The sequence below is a fragment of the Ambystoma mexicanum genome, chromosome 7q, assembly GCF_040938575.1.
Source record: "Ambystoma mexicanum isolate Mex_15411 chromosome 7q, UKY_AmexF1_1, whole genome shotgun sequence".
NCBI classification, from domain to species: domain Eukaryota; kingdom Metazoa; phylum Chordata; class Amphibia; order Caudata; family Ambystomatidae; genus Ambystoma; species Ambystoma mexicanum.
This window is the reverse complement of record NC_090941.1, coordinates 755590420-755617561: the sequence shown is the minus strand read 5'-3', so window position 1 is coordinate 755617561 and position 27142 is coordinate 755590420. Positions and strand designations below refer to the sequence as shown.

General features: G+C 48.4%; 1 protein-coding gene across 3 annotated transcripts in view; it reads right to left on the bottom strand.

Moving 5' to 3' along the window:
• SLC35F2 (solute carrier family 35 member F2) overlaps positions 1 to 27142 on the bottom strand; it is a 1151438-nt gene that overhangs the window by 203647 nt on the left and 920649 nt on the right. For all 3 annotated transcript variants that reach the window (XM_069640625.1, XM_069640624.1, XM_069640623.1), the window contains exon 6: positions 12116 to 12168. In XM_069640625.1, coding sequence (XP_069496726.1) covers positions 12116 to 12168 — 53 coding nt within the window. The remainder of the gene's footprint in view (positions 1 to 12115; positions 12169 to 27142) is intronic.

Below are 27142 nucleotides of genomic sequence, written 5' to 3'. Positions count from 1 at the left end.
AGATCTAAAACAGGACACATAGTCCGATCCTTTTTGGGTACAGGAAAGTATATTGAATAAATAACCTTGTTTACCTCTAGAGCTGGGACGAGTTCTATAGCTCCCTTTTTAACCCCTTAAGTGCCACTGACAAGCTGGCTCGTCAGTGGAAACCGCTCCAGGTTGCCACCGACGAGCCGGCTCGTCTGTTTTGGCACTCTGCTTTGCTTGATCCCTGAAACGCAGGGACCGAGCAAATCTGTAATCCAACTCCTGGGCTATGTGAGGGGGAGGTCCCCCCTCACTGCCAGGGTGCTGGATTACCTTCAGTTTCACATCGGCGTGCGTCATGCTCGCCGGCGTGAAACTGAAAGGAATTTTCACTGCAGCAGCCATTTCGGGCTGCTGCAGTGAAAATATAAGGCGAGTCTTCACCTTTCTCCCCCTCGATCTCCGGCTGTATTTCAAGTCGGAATCGAGGTGGGTATTGTTGGAAAGGGGAAATCCTCCCCTTTCCAACAATACCCTTTGTGACAGCATTGCTGGGTGCGGATCGGGCGCAGGGCGCTCAATCCGCGCCTAGCAATGCCCATTAGACACCAGGGATGTCTTTGAATGTGGGGGGGAGGTGGGGGCTGCTTACATTAAGCAGCCCTCGCCCCCCCCCCAGGCCCCAAAGCATGGGGGCACAGATATAAAGACCCCTGCGGGCAGATAGGAGACCATCTGCCCCCAGGGGAGGGGGCATAATTTTTTTTTTTTAAATGAAATCAAACTGGTTGGGGGGTGGGGTGGGGGGACACAGGATTTCTTTTGGCCACATCTGAAAGGGTGGAGGCCCTCCCCCTCCCACACCAAGTGGAAAGGGGGGCCACCCCTTGTAGCCCTCCCTGGGGGCAGATTTCTGCCCCCAGGCAGGAGTACATGAAGTGGCCCCCACCCATTTGGGGGTGGAGGGAGGGCCACCAGGAAGAAGTGTGCAGGCCCCCGAAAGGATGGGGCCTGCAGGTTAGAGCCCCCTGTGATGCTGGAAATGCATCGGAGGGACAGGGCCTCCGTATCCTTGACCTTTACTGCTTTTTATCGTGTGTTCTGTCGTGTTTTCCGCGCAGGAGTTCATGTGGGACTCCTGGCGGTGCAGCTCTCTTTCTTTTGGTTTGGTGAACGGACCCGTGGGATACCCTTATGGCACCCATGGGTGGGGGTACAACCCTGTGCCCCTAGTGTATGTTTTTGGGCACCTGTGGGTGGCCCACAGAGCAGGGTATGGGCTGGTGGTAGCTTCATGCTGAATTTGGCAGGTGCGCAGAGTATCCTCCATTTTGGGATACCCCGGCCCTGCCATTGGAATCAGTTGATTCCTGATGGAAAACAAGATGGCCCCGGTGGCCTCTTGCTTTCTATTACCCATTACCTTGTTTTCCCAAAGTCCTGGGAAACCCTGACTCTGTCCCTTCCCCCTGACTGGCGGTTGGATGGAAGTGCCAGATATGGTGGTGTTGTGAAGGCCCAGTCAGACTAGCTGGAGCCTTCCCGGTGATGTTTGTTGTGGGTACCTCCTGTGGGTGGGACCTGGGTGAATAGAGTGTGTGACGAATATGCATTTTGTGTTGTGGGTGTCTAGTATCTGGTGGTTGACACAATGACCGAGACAACCCTGCCCGAAACCGGTATGAATGCAGCTTGGAGTGTTGAATGGCTCGGTACTTGTCCCAATACACAACTTGTTGTGAGTGTCTGGAGAGAAGTGAATGGCCTGAATACCTCGTGTGCCTGATTGGCTGCCTGCCTGCATGAGTGCCCATAGTCGAGATTGGATGCTTGGGTGTGGCCCCGCGGAATGAATGGGAGATCAACAGTATATCTGGGGACCTCTCACTGCTAGGAATCGTGTTCAGAAGCTGAAGTCCACTACGACGAGTAACTGGATTAACTGATGCTTGACCTTGAAGCCCTGCTGGACGAGAAGAATTGCTGCTGCTCTCCTTCACAATCTGAAAGCTGCTGTGCCTCCAAGGACTGACCCAGAGAGGACCTGTTAAGGCGCCCTCTTCCCGAGCTACGAGGGACCATCGTGCACAGCTGATCTTTGCCAACGCTCTCTGGTAGACACACCAACGACAGACTGCCGACCCGACACGAGGACTGCTGAGGAACTCTAAGGAGAAGCACCCGGACTGTTGTCCGCCACTGTCGACGACCGCCGTCGCCGACCGGAGCCGCCGTGCTCCCGTTTGCCTAAGAACTTCCATTGATAATCGGACGCTCTCGTCTGCATCGTCACCCGCTTGTCTCCCGCTGGAGAAGGCCCAACCGTCGACGAGCCGAGGAGTATCCACCGGTGTGTTTCCCGCCACCTACAGACCGCAGAGACGCCGACGACTCGACGCCCTTGCTGGGCCACAGTTCTTCATCATCTCTTTGAAGTCCAGAACTATTGTCATCGAGGTGGCCTGCACGCCTCTTCCTTGCAGGACGCCAACGCTCTGTCGTCGACGAGCACCGCTAGGAACGAAGCGGTCACTTCCCTGCCATAGTTCACCCTGTTCACCGTCGGACGTTCGACGACCCGTGACTCCTGCCTTAAAGGGAGGGCACTCAAGAAGGGCCGTCGATTCCCGGACACCGAACGCCAAGTTCCCCGACACCCCTCGACGATCCGTGGCTCCCGCCTGAAAGGGAGGCACTCAAGAAGGATCGGTCCGTGCATCGTCGGAGAACTCTACTCCACCAGGTACATTGGGGGGGGTAAAACCTTAATAGGAAGAAGTAAGACTATCGAACATTATATGGACTGGGCTTGTGCTATATATCTTTGCTTACAGGTTGCCCAGGTGGGGGATCTCCACTCAGAACTGTGCCTATTGGTAGGGGTCAGCATTCTGCCTATTGTTTCAACCATCTTACGTTCCTGCCTATCTCTATTGCTGGTTTACTCGTTATTGATCTGTGTGACATTTTAACCGTACAGTTGATGCACTTTAATGAGATTTGATAACATTAGTGGTACCACTCTAGACGTGTATATATTTATCATTATTGACTTCCAAGTACAAAGTGTGTTATTGTGATCGTGTACATACCTTTGAATATTAATTATATAAAGACTGTGTTTTCAGTAATACAGTGTGTGGACATTCCTTTGTGGGGGTTCGGGGACTACACTGTACTTAAGAACCAGCCCGCATCACCTCCTGAGAAGCTAGGCCTTGATTGCTCGTCCATTGCTACCGTAATGGAGAATCTTGGCAGGGGTCCGCTGTGCCTCCCCTCTACCATATAGAGAACGGAAGTACAGACACCCCCTACCGGTCTTTACACCCCCCGGGGGCAGATGGCTGATCAAAAAATCCCAAAGACACCCTGTATGACAGCATTGCTGCCCGCAGATCAGGCGCAGGGCGTTCGATGCGCGGGCAGCAATGGCCACTAGACACCAGGGATGTCTTTGAATGTGGGGGAGGTGGGGCCCCCCCAGCCCCCAAAGCATGAGGGCACATATGTGTACAACCCTGGGGGCAGATGGCTGATCATCTGCCCCCGGGGAAGGGGGCAAATAACATTTTTAAAAAATGTTTAAAAAAAAAGGGAATTTTTGGTGGGAGCAGGGGGGCCACTAGTCACCAGAGATATTTTACAGAAAAGGGGGGTGGCCCTCTCCCCCTCACCCCAAGGGAAATGGGGGCACCCCTTGTAGCCCTCCCTGGGGGCAGATATCTGCTCCTAGGAAGGGGCATCTGCCTCCAGGGAGGGCTGAATGAGATCCCCCCCCCTGCATTTGGTGTGGGGGGGTAGAGGGTCACCCCCCATTACATTAGAAAATTACCCTGCAGTTTAGGGTGCCCTTCAGCCCGGCCTAAAGTGTAGTGTACCTTTTTCATTTTTTTCTTTGTTTACAAAACTTGCCTTGGCGCAGAAGGGCATATTGGTGTGCCAATCTGGCGCTGAGGTGCCCAAACCTTACTGCCCCACCCACTGGGGGGTCTGTCCCATCATTTTTGGTGGCCCTCTCCCCCTGCACCCCAAATAGGTGGCGGGGGCACCTCATGCAGGCCTTCCTGGGCCTCCTACAAACGGCTGCGTGAGGTACACTCCCCATCCATTTGGGGTGGGGGGTAGAGGGCCCCGAGAAAGGGGGGGGGGACAGGCCGCCCAGTGGGTGGGGCAGTAAGGTTTGGGCACCCTGGCGCCAGATTGGCACACCTATGTGCCCCTCTTTGCCAAGGAAGGTATAGTAAACAAAGAAAATAATTCAAAATGGCAGGCTGCCCTTTAGCGCGGGCAGAGGGGCCTCCTACATCGCCGTGGAATTTTCTAATGTGAAGGGGGGTGCACCTCTCCACCCCCACCCCAATTGGAGGGGTGGCTCATCTCATGTAGCCCTCCCCAGGGGCAGATAAGTTGGGGGGCTGTCCTGCACTCCTCCCTGGGCTCAGGCGTCCCTTCCTAGGAGCAGATATCTGGTCCCAGGGAGGGCTGCATGACATGGCACCCACTCCATTGTGGGTAGGGGAGACGGGGTTCACTACTCCGTCCCATTAGAAAATTCCCCGTCCCTTTGGGGTGCCCCACAGCCCCCCTAAAATGCGTTCCACTATTTTCCATTTTTTCTTTATGAAACTTGCCTTGGCGCAGAGGGGCATATTGGTGTGCCAATCTGGCCCCGGGTGCCCATACCTTACTGCCCCACCCACTGGGGGGCCTGTCCCACAATTTTTGGGGGCCTTCTCCCCCTGCACCCCAAATGGGTGGCGGGGGCACCTCATGCAGGCCTTCCTGGGCCTCCTACAAACGGCTGTGTGAGGTACACCCCTCTCCATTTGGGGTGGGGGAGAGGGCCCCCAGAAATGGTGGGACAGGCCCTCAGTTGGTGGGGCAGTAAGGTTTGGGCACCCCGGCGCTAGAATGGCATATCAATGTGCCTCTTGCACCAAGGGGAGTTGGGTTACCAAAGGAAAAAAGTGAAAATGGTGAAACACATTTTAGGGGAGCTGTGGGGCACCCCAAAGGGTCTGGGAATTTTCTAATGGGATGGGGCGTTGACCCACTCTCCCCCCCCCCCCCAGCCGCAATGGAGTGGGTGCCATGTCATGCAGCCCTCCCTGGGACCAGATATCTGCTCCTAGGACTGGACGCCTGAGCCCAGGGCAGAATGCAGGACAGCCCCCCCCCCTTATCTGCCCCTGGGGAGGGCTACAGGAGATGGGCCGCCCCTCCAATTTGGCCATGTGTGGATTCCCACGGGTGTCCTCTTTTGGGAAATGCATGGGGTTCCCTGTTTTCCTTGCAGGCTTCGACACCCTAGGCCCAAATCTGTAGGTTGCCCACATGAACAAAATGTTCAGTGGCGAAAGGCTTGGGGTTACCAGTGGGTTACCCTTTTCCTTTTGCGCCCAGGTAGGTGCACCCACACATGTGATGTACCATTTTCATCGGGACACGTGTGGGGACGCGTGAAGGTAGGCCACGTGTTGTTGGTGGTATGCAACAGGGAACCCCATGCATTTCCCAAAAGAGGACACCCGTGGAAATGCACAGAGGTCTGACTTGCGCGAAGCGGCCCAGGATTTATTACCCAGAACCCTCGACAAAGTGAAAAATGTGGGTTTTTTCGGCACATTTAAGACTTTGCGGGGGTGTCTGGGTAATACATTCTGGGGCGATTTGTGCAAATCATACCTCTGCGGATTCCCACGGGTATCCTCTTTTCGGAAATGCATGGGGTTCCCTGTTTTCCTTGGTGGCTTGGACACCCGAGGCCCATATTTGTATGGTGTGCCGGTCGGCAGAGTCTGAAATTCCGGTCTGAAAACAGACTTGGGGTTATTTGTGTTTTAGGCTTTCACCTTGGCGCCCAGGTAGGTGCACCCACACATGTGAGGTACCGTTTTCATCGGGACACCTGTAGGAACGCGGGACGGTAGGCCATGTGTTGTTGGGGGTGTGTTTCGATGGGCGAGCCGAGTGAAATGTGCGGAAAATGCGTTTTTTTCCCCCACATTTCAGACTTTGCAGGGGTGTCTGGGTAATAAATTTAGGGCCGATTTGCACAAATCATACCTCTGCGGATTCACACCGGTGTCCTCTTGTCGGAAATGCATGGGGTTCACTGTTTTCCTTGGTGGCTTGGACACCAGAGGCCCATATCTGTATGGTGTGCCGGTCGGCAGAGAGTCTGAAATTCCACTGTGAAAACAGACTTGGGGTTGTGTTTTAGGCTTTCCCCTTGGCGCCCAGGTACGTGAACCCACACATGTGAGGTACCGTTTTCATCGGGACACCTGTGGGAATGCGGGAAGGTATAACATTTGTTGTGTTTGTGTGGTTTTCATAACGTTTTGACCCATTTGCTGGTGCCCTTTGTCGCACAACCCTTTCATTTCCCAAATGTGACCTACATTTATTCGCTGCTTTAGCCACCATACACTTTTGTTACCTGCACAAGTCACCTACCCTTGAAAAGGTCTGCCCGTGCTCTTTCAAAAAATGTATGCTTGCCGTTCCTCACCACATTGGTTTTCCCGATTTACACATGCTAAGTGCGTCTGTTCAGGCCGTGAGCGTAAAACTCCTGTGTACCATGGCTCAGTGTTTGGCTTGTGGTATTGCTTGTTTTGTAAAACACTACAAAAAATGTGCGCTCACCTAACTGCAAGATTCGGGGGAATGTAGCGGAGCATTGCTTTTCTCAGAATTCATAGAAGCCATTGCCGTACCAAGCCAACCATGTCCAATACTTTTTTCGGTCATTTTCCCGCTTTTCCCCCAATATATGGCAGTTTCCACTACCCAGTTGTTGCCTGACCTACACAAATCACCCCTTCCTAAACTTGGAATTTTGTCTACTTTTCAGAAATATATGCCTTTGTCCTACAATTCGGCTTTCCTACCCTTTTCTTCCATTCCGTCCATGCATGTCCAATTGGCAAAAAAGGCCAAAATCGCCTACCTCTCACAAAAAGGTTGATAACCGCATCAAAATAATTCAACCTGTTCTTGAAAGCCAGGAAATTGGGGAACTCAGCACAGCAAACCATTTGTTCCTAGCACTTACAAGGAAAAAAACAAAGGCTTCTTTGTACATCATTTTATTGGCATTTTTTGAAAAAACCCAAAATGTTTGCCCTTTTTGCTTATTTTCTCTCCCCCCCCTACAGCAACCTAGGATTCCTGGGTGGCGTTACGACCGCCTACATATGGGAAAAAAAGGAGCCAAATTTGGCCGAGATATCTCATGTAACAAAAAAGTTACAAGCCATTGAATGGCCACATACCAAAATCACCAAAAAAGGCACTGGCACTGGGGAGAAATACCCATGGCACTTAAAGGGTTAAGCTGGCTTTGCACTTCTGACTACAGGATGAGATGATGATCTGGTGTCATCTATCTTGCCTTTGGGGGATGGTATTGGGGTCTTTTCGGCAGAATTCCCCTCGACCACAGTCTTAACACCCACTGATCTGAAGTATGTCCCTCCCTTGCGTGGGTAAATGATGTTATTCGACTTACCAAAGATGCATGGGAGGGAACCCTTACTAGTGAGTCATTTGTTGGCAGGGGTAGGGGAGCCTCTAGTGGCGCACTCCTACCACTATCTTTGCCAAAGCAAAATCCTCGCTGTTGCGTGGTATGGTATTTGGCGCAAGATCCTTGTGGCAAACACTAAGGGTAGCTAGAAGAGGCAAAACTTGATTAAGAAGGTCTGGAGAAAGACTGGGACCGAAAGGATCACCGAGTGTTGAAGACATATCGCTCGACAAACTGTTCAGAGATTTGGTTCAGAGTTTTAAGAGTCTTGTGCTCTTTTTTTAGCCGTCTCCAAGAGGTTTATTGATGAGTGTTCCTCAAGTCTGTGGTTTATAACCAGAGTTATGTAGCCACGAATGGCATTTAAGTAAGGTGCCCTGTGCTAAAACCTGCCTGCTCTGTCAGCAGAGTCTAGCGTATTCTTTATAATTGTTTGTGTTACTCGTCTGCCCTATTTTACTATGGATAGTAGTTGAGATTTAGTAATTTCAGGAACACTGTCTAAACATGCTTGAAGCAAACCCCATTGCACATCACTATAGCTTGCAAACAAAGTGGTATTGTTGGCAATACAAGTGGATTATGCTGCTGAAGCTGTAACCCTTTATTAGTGGGGGCATAACTTTTTTTGTATTCTTTATCAGGTGGTGCTTCCGCAGTGGACAAAGGAACTCCAGCCTACTTCCTGGTAGTGGTGGCTAATGAATCTGGGACAGCATGTCCCCGAATGTATAGTGGATCTGCGGGTGCAGACATGTTCTCAACCTGTGTATTAACTGCACATGAGGGCGTGACTAGAGAAGGAGCAATCCTCTTTTTAATAGAATTGAGTAAGGGAATGGATTGGGGGACTGGTTTCCTTTCCTTTCCTATAAAATATCCTCTACGAAGTCAGGGTCAGGCACTGCTTCCTCTGTGCATGTTTTAAAGTGTTCTGCTGCCCTTTTACGAATATTAGCAAACAGCAGTTCATCATGAATTGGGGAAGAATCTCCGGGATGATTAGAAGGATCAGTGTCCCCAAACACTATATCTGTCTCAGTGTCAGCATGTGTAGGACTAACTTGCCATGGACCCTGATCAGTAGGTTCCTGAAGCCATGCATCTGGATCATGGATATTGTACCCCTGGTCAGACTTATCATACAAATCGTCTTGATCATATTGATCATCCTGAAAAATATTACTGGGGTCTTCAGAAATATTAGTTACAGGCTGAACAGGAGAGGCTTGAAGCCTAGGAGACTTAAGTACCCAAGGACCCTCTTCTAAGAGAAGAGTCCTCTTCCTAATGGGATACTTTTCTGAAAAAGAAATAAATTCAGACATCCTGTCCTGTCCATAGCTTGTTAAAATCTTTCCCTGGTCCAGGTCCCTGTTCTAGGCATGTCTGGAAGAGGGAAGACTTTCATCCAAGTTAGATGAACTGTGCCCTGTGCCTACTAAGACAGAATATCAGTAGCCTGGACAAAGCCTTGGGCAACAGGTTGGGAAATAGGCTGGGCACCAGTGCCCACAGGTTGTGCAACAGTTTGCTGCAGTGTTTTATTGTGTTTTTCCCATAATTTGGGATGAGAATGCAGTTTCGACGTACATTACGACGTGTCTGAAACAGCCATTGCATATTTATGGGAGGCACCCTGTTTTGAGACAGAATTAGAGCCATGCGCTTGATGCGGTTATGAAAGTGTTGATGGCTGAGAGCGTTGACATTCTCTGGGTTTCGGCAAAGGTTTTCGACAAACCTGTAGGTGCCGCTGGCTTTTTCGTTGACGCTGACAAAGAATGCCTATGGGATGTGTGTTTAGAAAGAGAGTGTGCCCTTGTCACCAGAGGACACCTCCGTAGCAATGCTCTCGGCAGGACTAGTGGGGTTTGGGATGGACATGCAACTTCACAAGGTTGTCTTCAGTATCTGACCTGGAGCCGCAGCTCCCATAGTCTTCCACGCCCGAAGCGACTGCGCCAGTGGCGGAAAGGGATTCAGCTTGCATGGCATAGCCCGCCCACCACTTAGTGCGCCTGTCTATGAGTTTGAGACTTAAAGAGTTTACAGGCCTTGCAACTATGTTTGTTGTGGACCTAAGGAAGACAGTTATTACACTTGAGGAAGACAATTATTGCACTCTCCCGATACAGGAAGGTCAAAAAGTAAACAGTGTTCTTTACATGTTTAGCAGAAACATAACAGGCAGCCAGACAAATAAAAGTAGAGGAAAGTATGAAAAAAGACATACTCTAATTATCGGTAGAATGTTAGAAACCCCTACTCTTACTGCGATGGCCGAAGCCTGAAGGAACCACCTTCTGTTGCCAAGAGTTCAGTTGCCGTCGTCTTCAGGCAGAAATCTGTCTTCATCCAAAGAGAGCATCGAAGGCGCAATAATTATTATCGAAATATAGAGATACTTAGCAATATAACCACACAGCAAGCTACAAGCTCTGCATTTCTGCAACCGACCAATCAATCAGAGGGCCTTCGAGGTGTTAAGACCATAGCTCTCAACTCACGCTTTTGGCGGGTGTCACCCGCCTTGTAAAGGGCTGACTCACCCGCCAAGCCTCCTGCACGCCCATTCATTCCTATGGGCGTCTCACCCGCCAAAAACAAAATCGGGTGATTTCACCCGCCTTTACGACACAAATGGTTGAGAGCTATGTAAGACTCATGAGTACAGTACACAACATTAGGGATAGTGTTACAGTCACCCCTAGTAGTTGTCCCTTTTCAAACTTTGAAAACAAGATGCAATTCTCTGCGACTTCCACTAGATGTCGGAATATATATATGCCAACAAACAACTTGCAAGCGGAAAGCCGTCTAAATTATCCAAACAAGCTGTGCAGCAAGTAAATAGTAACGGAGCACTCGATCCAACATTCTTTTGCACCAATCCCTATCAGATAAAATCAAGTCATAAGTAAGAATGAGTCTAAATCAGCATGGACTTACATATGCAGTTTAAAGACTCTCTGCTTCACACAACGCGTTCCACCCCCTTAGCAGGGACTTCCACATGCAAAGTATTACAACCTACACTGTCTGAGCCTTCTTCTACTTATTAACGTACCGGAGTGCTTTACTTTATGAGGTCATGCGACTACCCTTCATGGGTTCTTATATCTCGTTAACATAACGGCGGCCATCTTTGACCTGCTTTTGCCGTTATAGCTCTGTATGTATATTAGTCATGATACACATCTTAAGATTTGTCAAATACAAATGCTTCAATGTCTTTACATCACCCATATTCGTTTTTTATAAGGTATATACCATAACTTCAGGCTCAAATACCAAATGGCTATTTAATACAGATTAACAATATCATCACATTCTAATCCTGCGTGGTTGGAGTCCCCACACTTGCATACATATATAAGCCAACCTTATGCGCAGCGGCAACATTCCTTATTGTAGGTGAACGGCATATCTGATGATAATATCAGTGCCCGAATTTCAAATCATTCGTGCTACTGATATTACGAGGATTCAGCCCAAGTGGGCAACAGTCTTCTTATTTTATGCTGGTCATCAACCACAATAACAAAGTGCTAACGTCCATGATAAATACCCGTATTGTCCACATTCAGATATTAAAAACAATACTTACATAATCAGAAGATCAATACTTTGCAATTTATCATAACTCGTGTAAATCAACTTAATGCACATACCTCCTCAAATTGGAGGATACTCTTAAACATCAGCTTAACGCTCATTGTGAAACCTTCAGCATGCAGCAGGCAGCATGCATGGTAGTTAACAAGGGCCACCTGGAGCAGGACGCAAGAGAGTCAATGAATATGTGGTAAACACTAGCTGAAGGAGTACAGTCTAGAGCATAACACTAATCAGTTCGCACAGAGGACTAGTACAATGTGAGGGTGCCTCACCTGCAACCTATTAGTCTACGTAATCTGGTAGATTGTAATACTTCGCCTGAGTATGTCCCTGCAAAGGGGTGGAATGCGTGGCGAGATGCAGAGAGTCTTTAAACTGCATATGTAAGTCCATGCTGATTTAGACTCGTTTTTACTTATGACTTGGAGGGGGAACTGAGGGAAGATGGAGACAACGATCTTAAAAGGCCAGGTGACATTGAGATCATGCAAGTTCAGGGAAAGGTGGAAAAGTGCGGGGGGCAAGGGGAAAAGTGCAGGGGGGGGGAGTCGGAGGGGGCAGTGCGTACATGGGATCAACAATAACAAATTGAATAATAAAAGCAATAAGTAAAAGTGCGGCCACAAAAGTGTTGGATCGAGTGCTACTTTACTATTTACATGCTGCACAGGTTGATGGGATAATTTAGACGTCTTTGTGCTTGCAAGTTGTTTGTTGGCGTGTTTAAAGGTTGTTGTCCATAAACCTTACAAACTGAGCACCCGCTGGAAGCAGGTAGAGTGCACCACGCTATAGACAATTTTTTGTGTATATATATATATATATATATATATATATATATATATATATATATATATATATATATATATATATATATAGAGAGAGAGAGAGAGAGAGATACAGAAATACAAACATACACACGATGAGAAGTGCAATGAAGTACTATCATATGATGTAATATTTCTTTACCTAGCCTTAGATACCTACCAACTTTCCAATCCCAATGAATGGCTGCAACATCTTTATATTCCACTATAATCCTAGAAACAAATACATAAACATAAAATGTTAGTGAATGAGTGAAAAGTAGCATTTCCTTATTTCTTTTGCTAGTGCTATTCAAGTTTCATAATAGAAGGCAAACACTTGTGTCTAATTTGTTAACGTTTTTAATCTGTGCGTCATGTCTTTCAGCTATTTTTACCCCCATACACAGCTTACAAGCTAAAATGTATAGACTTCCAAGGAGGAGAATTGTTTTCTATTTAACTGCATTGTAATGAAGAATATTGCAGGAGAAAAAATTATTTAAAAAGTTGAAAACTAAGATTTTGGTTGGCAAAAAAAAAATAAGTTTCAGATCTAACTGCCTCATTTTGATGAGGCTGGAATACCCGAGGAGCTAATACAAATCACAGCCATGTCTCTCGCTGTGCTCCTCTCTGCCGAATTTTCATCATTTTCAACCTTAGGCTCAAAATGGCAATGGAATCCAGGTGATCCTCAGGTCACCGTACCAGTTGCTACCCAATGTTGAAAATATTCTAAGTTACTCAATGTAGTGACTAACGCACTCCTAGTCCATAGCCCCCTTTCCTCCATACTGTATGGGCGTTCCTCGCTAGCTATGGGAACAGAACCTTTTCGCCTTTAAATTTCGTTGCGTGCGGGGATGCTGCCCTGGTAGCATGCACTCGCTTGACTCCGGCCACCAGGGCCACACCCGTCCCCCTTGATGCTGTTTTTTTAGCAGGAGAGGAGGGCGGGATGTAAGGAGGAAAGGGGGCTGTGGACTAGGAGAACAACAGTCACAACGGTGAGTAACTTATAATTACTCCTACATCCTGTCCCCTTTCCTCCATACTGTATGGGCAATTACCACTGATTGAAGCCCTGGTGTGGAGAGACTTGCAACTCTTAGGAAAACAGGTTTTTTAGGACCACTTGGCCAAAAGCGTCATCTGATCTTACAATGGCGTCTAAGCAATAGAGCAGGCAGAGGGCCGATGGGGAGGCCCAAGTGGCTGCCTTGCTGATTGTTTGCCATAGCACGTGTCATTGAAAAGTCACCACTGTAGCCTTGGCTCTGACCGCATGAGCGTGCATATTTGCTGGCACTTCATGCGCTGCCCCTCGTAGGCTTCCTTGATGGGTGAAACCGTCCACCTTGCTATTGAGGCTTTAGAGGCTTGACTCCCTGGTTTGAGCCTCCGAAAGTGAAACAAGTCATCTGACTTGCGGAAGCCCTGAGTCCTGTCCACGTAGAATCTGAGCGCTCCCCTGACGTCAAGGCAGTGCAGTACCTTTTCGGCTTCATCCTGTGGATTTAGGAAGAATGTTGGAAGGACTATAGCTTCATTGAGGTGAAACGAAGACACTGCCTTTGGGAGAAATGAGGTATGTGTCCATAGCACTACCTTGTCCCGATGGAACGTGATATATGGCTCAGAAGCCACCAATGCCGAAATTTCACTAATCATGCGGGCAGACGCAAGACCCACCAAGATCACAGTCTTAATAGTGACCAATCTGATGTCCATCAAAAGGTCTATGGGCCAAGGTTGTCAGAACCACATTGAGATCCCAGAATGGGTGTCGATGTTTGACAAGAGGGTACATCTGGTTAGTCCTGTCAGATGCCTTTTGACCACTGAGTTGGGGTCGGAGAGAAGGTTATCACCGGAGTTCCTGTAAGCACCAATGGCTGCCAGATAGGTACGTATATATAAAGAGAGACAAAGCTAAAGTGTAGATGCCAGAGGTACAAGAAAACAATTTATCACATCGGGGACCAGTCACAATTAAAATCAAATTTTAATAATAGATCATAAAAGTTACATTGTATTGTAACCAGAGATCTAAATTTATGACACATTGATTCCAACGGAAGTAGGGTACTATACAATCTGTTTAATAGGTACCCCCTTGTGCTCTTTCAACACACTGGTTTTGTAACTAGCCGAACTAGTTTGTCACGTAACTTCTGTTTTAGTTTGTTTTCCTATATTGAATATTGTATGTTTTGTACTGTGGACCACTTCATTTAATTGGTTGTTTTAACTTTTATGATTTATTATTAAAATTTGATTTTAATTGTGACTGGTCCCCGATGTGATAAATTGTTTTCCTGTACCTCTGGCATCTACACTTTAGCTTTGTCTCTCTTTATATATGCAGGCTATTGTCTACCTGGACATAGACAAAGTATACATAGCTAACTGTTCTTAGCTATTAGTATACCAGGCTTCCTCCTAGTATACATTATTTGCCAGATAGGTATGCCACGTGTCCACCTGCACACCCAAGTGTGCCAGATGTGCTGAGAAGGACATGTCATGGTCGAGGGTGCACCCTAAGGGGTCTATGCCCTTCTACTTGGCCCAATGGCAAAACCCGGTCCATTTGCTTCTATATTAGCTCCTAGTATATGCACTTCTTGCCCCTTGGATGATGTCCAAATTGTCCTGTGACAAATGGAGGTTATGTAGGGTTGTATGCTCAGGAACCAGGCTGCAAGGGCTAACTTCTCCGGGGATGGGTGGACTACCACCCGCCGTATCTCTTTGTTGGGACAGTAGTGGATCCAGCCCCACTGGGAGGGGAACTGGTGGATGACTGGACAGCCGTATCAGCTCTGAAAACCATGGTCTGTCGGGCCACTGTGGCGATGTCATGATGAGACGCAGTCGCCCCGTTTCCCTGACCTTGCAGATGGGAGGGAATACGTATGCCGACATGACATCCCACCGAATCTGCAATGCATCCCACAGTGAAGCTGTGCCTTGCCCCATTCAAGACGCAAATTGGTGGCACCTCCTGTTCGTCGATGTGGCGAATAGGTCTACCTGTGCCTGACCCCATTTGTTGAAGATCTCCCTCAGGACACTCTCGTTAAATTGCCATTTGTAATTGTCGATCCGCAGCATGCTGAGCCTGTCTGCCTCTAGGTTGGACTCCCCCGGCAGGTGGATGCCGGAGAGAGGTACGTTGTTTGTTAAGGCCTACTCCCATATGTCGACTGTTAGCCTGCACAGAGGAGGGCATCTGGTGCCCCCCTGTTTGTTGAGATAGTACATGTAGGTGGAGCGGTCTGTCTGAATGCAGACCAGGCTGTTGATTACCAGGAGTAAAGCTTTCAGAGCTAGCCAAATAGCCATCATTTTGAACCAATGTATGTGCCTGTCCTGGTCCTGCCTTGACCAGAGGCCTTGTACACTGCGTTCGTTCAGAGTGGCTCCCCAACCCTCGAGGGAGGAGTCCATGGTAATTGTGAATGCGGGACGGGGCCCTGTCTGAATGGCCTGCCCGCCAAGAGATTGGTGTCTGTCCTCCACCAGAAAAGATCATGGTGCAGGTGAGATGGTATGCTGACTAGTGCCGCTTGGGAGTCCGTTTTCTGACTCCAGGAGGCCAAGAAATTTAGCGGCAGCTTCATTTTGAGCCTGGTGTGAGGCTCCGCCTGATGACAAGCTGCCATAATCCCAAGCAAGTGCTGGTACCACCTTGCTGAAGTTACCACCCCGCTCAGCAAACGCCGTGTAGCCGCTTTGATCGCTGCAATCTTGTCCGCAAAGGGCAAGATCTTCTCTGCTTTGGTATCCCAGATGAGGCGCAAGAAGGTCAAGGACTGAGTAGGATGAAGCTGTGACTTCTAAAGGTTGATGGAGAACCCCAGTTTGTATTGCATATGCATAAGCCTCGCTGCTGTGTTCCCGACTCCCTCTGGAGAATCTGCTCACACCAGCCAGACGTCTAGGTATGGATAGGGGGAGCCTTCTTTTTTTAAAAATACTTTATTTATTGAGCTTGACATTGCAGCCGAGAAAGCAAGCAGAAAGGTAGACTAAGTATACATTCTTCATACATATGCCGGAGGTAAATTATATAGAACAATAAAGCAGTAATTCAGGGTACAGTAACAATCAAAGCATATAGGTCAAGCAGAGTTGGGTACCGGGGAGATCCGGTCGCTAGGCATCATCTTCGGTATCCGAGGTCAAGGAAGAGATGTAAGAGCGAAATCAGATCCAGATATTTCTAGATCTAGCCACTATTGGTTGTAAGAGTGACCAGAGGTCCTTGGAATCTGAGGCCCAGGTGACAGCCCGGAGCCACTGAGTGTGTGGGTGCCCCAGGGCAAATGCAAAGTAACAGAATACAGCTGGTCGCTAGTAGCAGACCCAGATCAGCCCATTTCCTGGCGTCACGCCCGAGTTGGAGAAGCTTGTGAAAAAGACATACCAATGGGGAAGGGGTGATAGGGTGATCCAACATTTCGGATATCGTAGTGCATACCTCCTCCCAAAAAAGGGAGAGGCGTGAGCAGGACCACACCATATGCATGTAGTTTGTGTCAACTGAACCACATCTAGGGCATGTAGGTGGATGGTCTTTGGACATGCGATGTAGTCTGATTGGGGTGAAGTGGAATCTCTGCAGCACCTTAAATTTGGATCCATTTAAATTGTGAAATCAATGTAATTTCAAGGGTGCAGGCACACATGCGGTCCCAGCGTTGGTCTGTGATTTCAACACCCAGATCCCGACCACAGGACTCCCTGCACTTATCGAATGGGGGGGGGGGGGTACTCTACTCTGGAGGATGGTGTACAATCTAGAGACTTTTCCATTAAAGGTCGTGGTATTCAGAATTTCTGACAGTATCAAGTCATCTGGAGGGATTGAGGGAAAGTTTGGGATCCTATTCCTGAAAGAGCGGCACAGGCCTGCATATTGTAGCCAGCGAGAGGGTCTGCCTCGCAAGGTTTCTGTTAAGTCAGGCCATTCAATGAAGATTCCCTGGCTGAAGACATCTCGGACAGAATCGAGACCTGCATCTGACCAAAGACGTGTTTTGTGGTATCTACAAGGGGGGACTCTGAAAAAAAGTTCCAAATGGGAGGTCACCATGAGAGGGGCACAGGGTGCAAGCCTGCTTCCAAGCCTTAGTCAGGGCCAGTGCCGTGGATCCAGCAGGGTCGAGGGGTTCAAATTTAGTGGAGTGGAGTGGGCGGGGAGAACTAAAGAACGGATATCTCGACCATCCGTGGCAAGGCGCTAGAGTTTGGCGCGGAGAGGAGGGTCGGTAGACACAAACCAGTGTGAGGCATAGTGGGCTTGAGCGGCCATCCAGTACCTCTCGATATTGGGGGTGCTGAATCTGCCCCTTGACATTGGGATGGTTAGTGTTTCTTATTTCAGGCGGACCGCACCAGAGTGCCATAAAAAAGTATTGATGATTTGGGTCAGTATTGTAAAGAATTCATGAACTGGCCCATAAGGGTACATTTAGGAATCTGTATAAGAGTTGGGGCAACACCACCATCTTGAGGATGGTTTTGGAGTGGTAGGAAAAGGTTTAGGGCTAAAAGATCTAGGACGACTGGCAGGCCTGCCTGGTTCTTCTGTATGGCGAAGATGCAAGAGTCAAATCCTGAGCCTCGTTGCAAGCGATGGACTTCCTCTACTGCCTCGCTCACTATTGAGAGCAAATCTCCACCAGGAGAGTTGTCCCAATCTGCGGGAGGGAAAGAGGGGGAACTTGAGGTATAGGAGGGCGGAAGCCATGGCAAATCACAGAGAATCCATGGGCCCACAAACCTTGTCTGCCAGGACTGAAAGTGAAGTGCAAGCCTGCCCCCACTCGAGAGCTGTGGATCCCGATGACCCAGTCATTGCTTCTTCCCCTCAGAGGCTGGTGCCTCGGAGGGGCACTGGAAGGCAGCCTTGTGTGTAGTTTTCTTCTGCTTACGTAAGTATTGGCTAGGAGACCTGTCTGGTTGCCTAGTGCAGCGGTCCTGGAAGCCCCTGAAACAACCAAAGGTACGACCTAGTGCAGCGGTCCTGGAAGCCCCTGAAACAACCAAAGGTACGACCTCTGTCAGACCTCAACTGGCTCTGGCAAAATCTCTTGGAAAAAGGCTTTGCAAGTATAGCCAGCGATTTGGCAGGTTTGGGAAATGTTTTTCTTCTTGCCCAACTCATCAGTGGACAAATGGAACAAGTCCTCTCCTTCAAATGGTAGAGCGAGGATACAGTACTGCACATCTGGATTAAATCTAGGGGTCTTGAGCGACGCAGTCCTCATGTCCATAGCCATACATACGGCCCTGCCTGCTGTGTCGATGAGAGCCACAGATGATTCCCTAGCGTCTTGAGCCCCTATGTTTGCTTCTGCTAGACAGGCCCAGAACCGAGCCTGTCCATGAACTGGGAGATCCAGGAGGAAGTCGTCGATCTCCCTCCAAAGTTTTTGGTTAACTGCAGCTAGCATGGCATCCACATTTGCTTGCCGTAGGTGGAGAGAGGCATTCGAGTACACTTTCTTCCCATAGGCCTCTAGGACCTTTTCCTCTTTGCCTAGTAGGGCCGAGGTAGATGGGGATGTGGAAGTCTGAGGTTTAGCATACATTGATGTTGCCGCGATTACTGGGGAGTGAGTTTGCAGGTGCACGGACAGGATGAGTGAATCACCTTCTGCCTGCCTGTATTCTGCATCTAGGTGCTTGTTTGTTGGCTGTGTCGAATGAGGTTTTGCCCAACCCTTCTTTGCCAGGGCCGCTACATCCTTTTGTAAAGGTATGCCCGATTTGGTGGTCGGGCAGATGGCAAGTACCTCTGCCAGGACCACCGCTCTGGTGGCTACTTTTGTGGCTGCAGAATTCCTAGGTACGCTGCCACTCTGGCCAACCTTTCATGGAAAGCCCTTGCGGAGGAGGAGGTGACCTGATCCGTGTCATCATCCCTGTCTCCCGCTGTATCGTGCACATCCGTGGAGTCTGCTGCAGGTGGCTGCGCCATGCTGATAGTCTGCGCGGGGGACTCTGCGGGCTGCGGCGAGGCCACTGTGGTGTTTGAGACTGTACCATAGACAGCGGTTGTGATGGAGCCGGTGTCTGGACAGGAGCTTGTTGTTGTGGGACCACAGTCGGGATCATGTCCTTGATGATTCCCTTAAGTATATTCCCCATCTGTAAGGATTTCATTAGTGTAAGGAACTTGTCGAAAAAGGGCTCTTCATATGCTGGTGAAGTGCGCTCCTGCATTGGTATGGCGGTGTGTGCATGCACGTACTGCTGAGTCCTCCCCATGCCTTACCTGCTCTGGGAATAGCCTGTTCCGTGTAGCACCCTTAGGTCGATGTGGACGGGTATGAGGTGCACCATGTGACCATTGGAGACCATTCCACCCTTGGTGTGAAATTGGGCCTTTGAAGCTCGCTGAACGGGCGCGTATTCGGACAAGTTGCCATTTTGTCTGGCTGCGCGGCCATTTTGTCCTGTACTGCGCCACGTGCTTGATGCGTGTCGACTGTTGTACCGGGCCTGGTCTCCGCCTGTTTGTTTGTGTGCATAATAGGTTCAGACCTGCCCTGCACCTCAGGCGTGGACCTGGGAGGCTGTGTGCCCTCAGACATGACTCTGGTTGTGCCTTCCGTACTGCGTGTAGGTGCCCCCTCAGACTTGCTCCTGGCAACAGGAGGGTGGGGGGGGGGGGTTACCCGGTGCAGGAGCCCTCAGGCCCCTCAGCGCTGGACTGGGAGGAACTGTGGGCCGGTAGCTCGGTGAGCCTCGATCCCCTTGCTGGTAGTAGGGCCTAATAGGCCCCTCCCACTCGGTCGCTTCACTGGAAATGAGTCGCCCTTGCGGGCTGCTTTAGAGAATATACTTACCTTCGGTTTGGTCTTTCTGAGTAGGTACTCCTTGAAGTGCTCTGTTGGTCATCTGGAGAACTGCTCCATCCACCTGGCCAGCTAGTTCTTTAATGACCAGGAAGTAAGTGCGCTGCACGCTGGGCAACCATGTTCTTCACCGAGGCACCAGAGGCAGAGGACATGCAGGTCCGATGTGGGAAAGGATCCGTTGCAGGCCAAGCACTTGTTAAAGCCTGCCGCAGTCGACATGCACGGGGGGTGGGGGCGTAGGCACTGGAGGACGTAGTATTTAGATCTCTAAAACTCAGAGTGTTAGTAAATAAGCTAGAATAAAGGGAAAATATCCCTGGGGAAGGTATAATTGCATGGAATTATAAGTAAAAAGGGCCTCAACCACAGCTCAGGTGAAAGAAGTCTGCTCCTGTCGATGCGTAAAAGAGGACTGGGGCGTGGCGCCGGTGGATGGAGTCAAGGGAGCGCATGTCACGGGGCTGCGCCCCCACATGCAACTAAATTTAATGGGGAAGAGGATTGTTCTGGTGCAAAAACCTAGCGAGGGATGCCCATACAGTGTATGGGGGGGAAGGGGACCGCACGTAGGAGTAGCGCCCGTATCATCGCAGAGCACATATGAGTGCGCGGTAAGGATCATTGATGGCAGCCACAATAACGAAAAATGGTGGACACCAATACCATGGAGACTTAAGATGCTACCTGCCCTTAGCACACACTTAAGGGGGAAGACTCAGTAGGGTTCATGCCCATCCACCCTTATCAAAATGTGATATGGGTAGAGAAGCTGGCAGATTCTCTGCATGGCTTGGAAAAAAGCTGTTTTTCTCAGAAAGCTTTACCATCTTCAAGACATTCATCAGATCCATCAAAATGAGGCCATAAATAGAGGGAGTTGCAATACATATTGTGAGGGATCAGTAATGCGAGGCTGACAACTGTTTGATTGGTCAAAACATGCGATAAAGTATAAATTAAGTAAAATGCCTCACTATCCCTACTCTGCTGAGGATTTCCCTACCTAACCAAAGCTAAAGGGTAACACTCTGACACAGCACAAAGAAAATATATGGCAATTCAAATAGCATCAACAACATTTACAGTTTCTTGATAACCTCTCAACCTGGGTAGGTTCCCTTCCCCAGGCTTCAAAGTGAATTCTGCTCCCATGTTCAATGTTCAACTGTAGAAAATAAATAAGGAAATCTGTGTATGTAAGATGGTCTCAAATCAGTTCTTGTTGTTTCAAGGTCAAAGTAAAGTTGTCTTAACCAAAGTTCCAACAATAGCAAGTCTTTTCTCCTTCGTGAAATATGGACTCTCCACTTCCTCAGAATAGCACCAATGGTAATTCCAGCAACAATGCTTTATAACCACTTCTAATGATCCAGGAAGGCTCGTCACAGTTCACAAGAAATGCAACCACTTCAACTGTCAGTTAAACATTGGTTAACAGTAAGTCATCAGACACCAGATTAGGATTCACAATAGGCATATTTGTCAGGCTGACTTCGAAGTGCTGCTGCTTCCACTTCAACAATTTCACTCCTACTCAAATCTACCATGAGAACAGTCTGCTTTCTCTCATAGTGTTCCACTTTGCTTAGGCCACTGAAATGTTGCATCTACTGACAACCAGATATACCACCTGTGAAGGCATCATGAAGCAAGACACAGACAACAGATTCACTTTTGTAAACAAAAGGATTTATTTTAAATGCCACGATGGAGTAAGGCCTAACTTGCCCAATGCTAAAGTGGGATTTCCCAACCTAAAGAAAGTAAGGATAGCCTGAGACAGTCCGTTCAACTTAAAAGTCTGTCTGTGTTCAAAACCTGTACTTGCCCTCACAACTAAAGCTAAACAATGTGTAGGGATGTCAGCACCAAAAGAAACAGTGATAAAAAATTAAAGTTCTGAGGTTCTTCCAGCTCTGGTCAGTTTCAACTTCACCTTCCTCAAGTTCAACAGTTCCAAAAAAGGACTCAGAGTTCCCTTCCCCAGGTTCAACACAATTCCAGGATATCTCAGGGTTCCCTTCTCCAAGTTCAAACAAAGTTCAAGTCTCTTGACTTGCAATAATACGTTCAGCTTAAACAGATGATGTCCTTCACTTCAGCACTTGCACCACGCAGCCTTTGTGTCTTGGCTTTTCTTGGCTCTTTCCCAGGTTCACGGTCCACCCATTACAGGTCATGCAACCGATAACCCTTGACACCTTGTGAAGCACTTAGGTTTCCTTGGCCAACACAGGTTTTCCACCCTGTACCTGTGGGAGTAATCCACATGTGCTGTAGTTTTCTCCTTGGCAGTCTTTTGGCTTTGCCACAACTTATATTAACTTTATTCTGTGGTGTATACCCTCTTCCACCACATTGCTTACCCATTGTCCATTCAAATTCAGCAACTTGCCTTTCACACTTGCTTTGCACTTCATTTATACGTATTCATTGTAGGCTTTCACTATGTTCATTAGTGCCTCTGAGTGGTTTTCACTCTGTTCACAGCAGCACATAATTCGCTTTCCACTTGTGCTGTATTTTCCCAGAATTTCCCTATCTTCTCTTTAGCTCGGTATTCAATATATGTTGTTGTATTTCACAAAATACTTGTCAATTGGTTCATGGTTCAATATGCTTTCCCTCCGGTTCCGAACCCCCTTCTTAGCAGTTTTAGTTTGATCACTAATAGCAAATGTCCAATTACCGCCCATGGAGCCCCCCGGTACGAATGTCCCGTTTCACACTCACTGTGGCTTGTCGGCTTCTCCGGGCGTCTTTCAGCGGCCCAGAGGTGGGAAATCGCAGCATAGGAGAATGCAGGGGTTCCGACCTCACGCCAGCTCCAACCTGCTCCTCGCCATGCAGCTGCGTCCTCGTCACCAGGCAGGTTCTCCTTTCCTCTCTGATGGACTCTCCATGCATGCACCTGTGACCTCTCAATAGGTTGCTGGTGCAAGTCCTTTGCCTGATCACAATTACACCTAATAATGGGACATGCCTGACTCTTGCAATGGCTTTCCTCCATAGTCCTCTTCCTCGTCTCAGTAACAAAGTGGTGAAACTGACTATTAGTGTGCATTACTCCTAGTTGCCTCTTCCTCGTCCCAGTCTTAAAGGTATATGGTTGTTGGACAATTGGTGTAAGTGGATGGGATAAAGGCTGACAATACCCTACGAAAGCAGGGGCTAGTAGGACTCATTCTCTACGGGAAAGAGGATACCATGTCTCACATCAAGACATCCTTTTTCCACTCTGCGAGATCCCTCCACCCAGGTGATCATCCCTCGAATATCCACCCTCCAGGGTAAGGATCCAAAAGCAATGGCCTTTCCCAGGCCACCTGAGAGAAAGATCCAAGGGGAGTAGATGGGAGGATGCCCTCAGGTTCTGCACACACCACAGCCTCAGTATTTTTTGATACTACCCACAGCTTTAGTATTTTGTAATACAAACAGGTTTTAGTTCCGACAAGATTTAGGTTACGGCACTCTGATGCACTAACAGGCAAGGCACTCTTCCTCTGAATATCTCTCTTCAAAAGGGGCAGCCTCTTTGTCTGCCTGCCACGACCACAACTTAAGTTTGTCTGTATGACCCATTTCTCTCTGTTGCTTAAAGTCTTTGACAATAATACTCATGAGCAGCAAGATTCCCTTCCCAAACTTTGACTTCACTCTACCAGCCGTTAGTGGAAACAATTACCCAAAAGCCTTGGTGCCAGTCTCTTGGCTCTAGGTAATCCTTGCACACTTGTATCTTATGCATGGTTACACTTCTTTTAGGCTCAGAGTTGGTTAGATAGTTTTCTGACTTTTAGTAAAAGCTGCTTTCAGTCTTAATAGGGGAATACTCCTGGCTTGGGCAATGCTTGCTCTCTCTCCAACTGCAGATATAAAAGGAGTAAAGCATTTAAATATTGTAAGTATTTAAGGTTTGCGTGAATAAAGATGCAACGGTCACTCTTGCTTTAAAAAGTGAAATTAGGCACACGCGACCACTTCTTCATATAGTTTACAAAGTTTAAAGTATTCAACAATGGCTTTCTGTAGCATTTGCTCTTTACGCGAGTGAAAAGAATATTTACCGATCCCATGCAAGTGCTACTTTCTCATTGTTCCATTGTTAAAAAGTTCACTGAACAACTTCAGCTCGCTTCTGCTTATACGCGAGTAAAAATAGGATTGGATACTGCTACCGGAAGTGCTCGCAAAAGGAATCACAATGCCGGGTTTGACTCACTGGCTTCTGTAATCCTTGTTGTGCGGGTCACACAACTTCCACGCCTTCAGGCACAACTTGTACGTCGGGTTTCAGATGGATGCAGACCATCACATGAAAGGCTCAAAGAACCATAAAATACTCATGCGCTTGTTTGTTTTGGTTCACAAATTTCATTGCAAATTTATTATACATTAACAGAATAGTTGCCATCAAGGTCAAGCCTCTAGAAATCAAAGACACTCCATTTATAAGCAATCAAGAGTACCATCAATCAAACCTGGGTGAAGAAAGATGTAGGGGGGTTGTGTGATGCTGGAAATGCATTGGAGGGACAGGGCCTCCATATTCTTGTCCTTTATTGCTTTATCATGCATGTTCTGTCTTGTTTTCCACGCAGGAGTTCATGTGGGACTCCTGTCGGTGCGGGTCTTCTTCTTTTTGGTCGTGGTGAACAGACCCTTGGGATACCCTTATGGCATCCATGGGTAGGGGTACGTACAACCCTCTACTCCTAGTGTATGTTTCTCACCTGGCCCACCGAGCAGGGTATGGGTTGGTGGCAGCTCCATGCTGAATTTGACAGGTGCCCTGAATATCCTCCATTTGGGGATACCCAGGCCCTGCCATTGGAATCAGTTGATTCCTGATAGGAAACAAGATGGCCCTGTGGCCTCTTTGCTTTCTATCACCTGTTACCTTATTTTTCCCAAAGTCCCAGGAAGCCCGAACTCTGTCCCTTCCCCCTGACTGACTGTTGGGTGGAAGTTCCCCACAATACCATATATGGAAGTCCAGGCCAGACCGGCTGGAGCCTTCCAATGAATGTTGTGGGTACGCCCGTGGGGTGGGACCTGGGTGAATGGAGTGTGTGATGAATATGCATTTCCTGTTATGGGTGTCTAGTATCCGATGGTTGACCCAATGACTGAGACAGCCCTGCCCGAAACTAGTATAAACAGTGTGGAATGCTGAATGGCAGAGTGCTTGTCCGAATCCACATTCTGTGTGTAAACCTGATTGGCTGCCTGGCTGCCTGATTGCCTTTCTGACTGATAGGTTGCCTTAGTGTAACCCAGCAGAGTGAATGGGAGATCAACAGTATATCTGGGGGCCTCTCACTGATGTAAATCGTTCAGAAGCTGAAGTTGATACTTGATGCTTAACCTTGAAGCCCGCTGGAAGAAGAATTGCTCCTGCTGTCCTTCGCTAATCTGAAAGCTGCGTGACTGTCCATTACCGTCCACAACCGCTGTCGCAGACCGGAGCCGCAGTGCTCCTTTGCCAAAGACACTTGATCCAAGGAGTCCCTTGCTCATCATGGTCGACCACCTTCGTCCTGCCGGAGAAAGTCAAGGCTGCCGACGACCCAGGAGAATCCGCTGGTGGGTTTCCTGCCACCCGAAGACCGCAGAGAAGCTGACTAAGCTACTAAAGCCAGCCATGGTTATGTCCCATTCGCCGACACCAGACGCAGACGACCCAATGCCTTTGCTGGGCCAAAGTTCTTCATTGTCTCTGCCGCAACTAACACTTGTCGTCGAAGTGCACCGCACGCCTCAGCTTGCAGGATGTTTTCGACCGATCATCAACAAGCACCACAAGAAGCGAAGCGGCTGCAGCAATGACAGCTTTCATCCTTTTCTTCATAGACTCTCGACGACCCTTGGCTCCTGCCTTAAAGGGAGTGCACTCAAGAAGGGCTTGTCGACGACTCACAGAAGAACTCTACAAAACCAGGTACTTTGGGGTTGTAGACCTTTTAGAAGGAATCAAGACTATATTGAGCATAATTGGACTGGGCTTGTCAAAAACGCTTTATTTACAGGTTGCCCAGGTGGGGTGATCCTCACACTTAACTGTTTCCAGGTAGTGGGATAGACTGTTCTGCCATTGCTTGATTTAACTTGCATTCTTTCTGTGGTCTATCGTTTATAAACTGATTTGTGTGTCATTTGAACTGTTAGCAGTTGATGTATTTCAAAGGAATCGATAGTAAGAGTGGTACCACGTAGAGCTGTATATATTTTCCATTATAGTATTGCCAGAGTACAAAGTGTGTTATTGTGATTGTGTATATAACCATAAACCTTATTTATATAAAGACCGTGTTTTCACCAACATAGTGTGAAGACATTCCTTTGTGGGTGCTTGGGGACTATACTGTACTTAAGAACCAGCCCGCATCACCTCCTGAGAGCTAAGCCCTGGTTTCTCGACCAAGTTTTACCGAAATAGAGAACCTTGGCTGGGGTGCTCTGTGCATCTCCTCTGCCATATAGAGAGCAGGAGTACAGACGCCCCCCCTCTGATGCTTTACAGATGGGAATCATTAGAAATTGTTGGGGAGCCACAGGGCTGGTAGGGGAGGACCAGAGATGTCAAGAGAGGGATTTGGGTGGGGTGAGAAACTGGAGGGCGTCCTCACATTTACTTCCCCTGAATCCTATGCTCAGTTGGCCAGGGAAAGCCATTGCTCTTGTATCCCGAACCTGGGGGTGGGGAAGTGAGGGAGGATCACCTGGCTTGGGTGTCCTTGGGAGTGGGGTGCATTCAGGCGAGACGCCGTATTCCACATTTTCCTTTCAGGGAGGAACCCCTATCCCAGAGGCAGTTATGGGGATTTTGTTCCCCATGTCCCATTGACCAAGAAAATGACAGGAGATATTATCAGCCCAGACTTACTAGAAGGAGGAGGAAAAGTAGTGGGGTGCCCTTAGAGCAGTGCCAGGAAGGGACATGGTATTCCCCTTTTACTTTAGAAAGTCAAACAAACCTCCCCTAAGCCTTACTGGGCCATTACAAGTCATCTCCCTTCATTTCCCCACCTGTGTCCTTTAACACTACTGTGACAAGGAATAGGTGACTAGGAGTAATGACCACTAACAACTCACATGTCCACTTTAACACTAGGACGAGGAAGATGCCTGCTAAAAGCTATGGTGGTCAGGCATGTCCTCTTAATCAAAGACAGTCAGAATCGGACAATGGTACACACCTGCAGCCCCTCGAAATACTACAGGTATATAAAATGAGAAACCAAGAAGTGACCGGAGAAAGAGCCCTGGGTAACTGTTGAGGCAAAGAGCAGCAGGAAACCCCGGAAGATTGAAGTAGCCATGGTGGG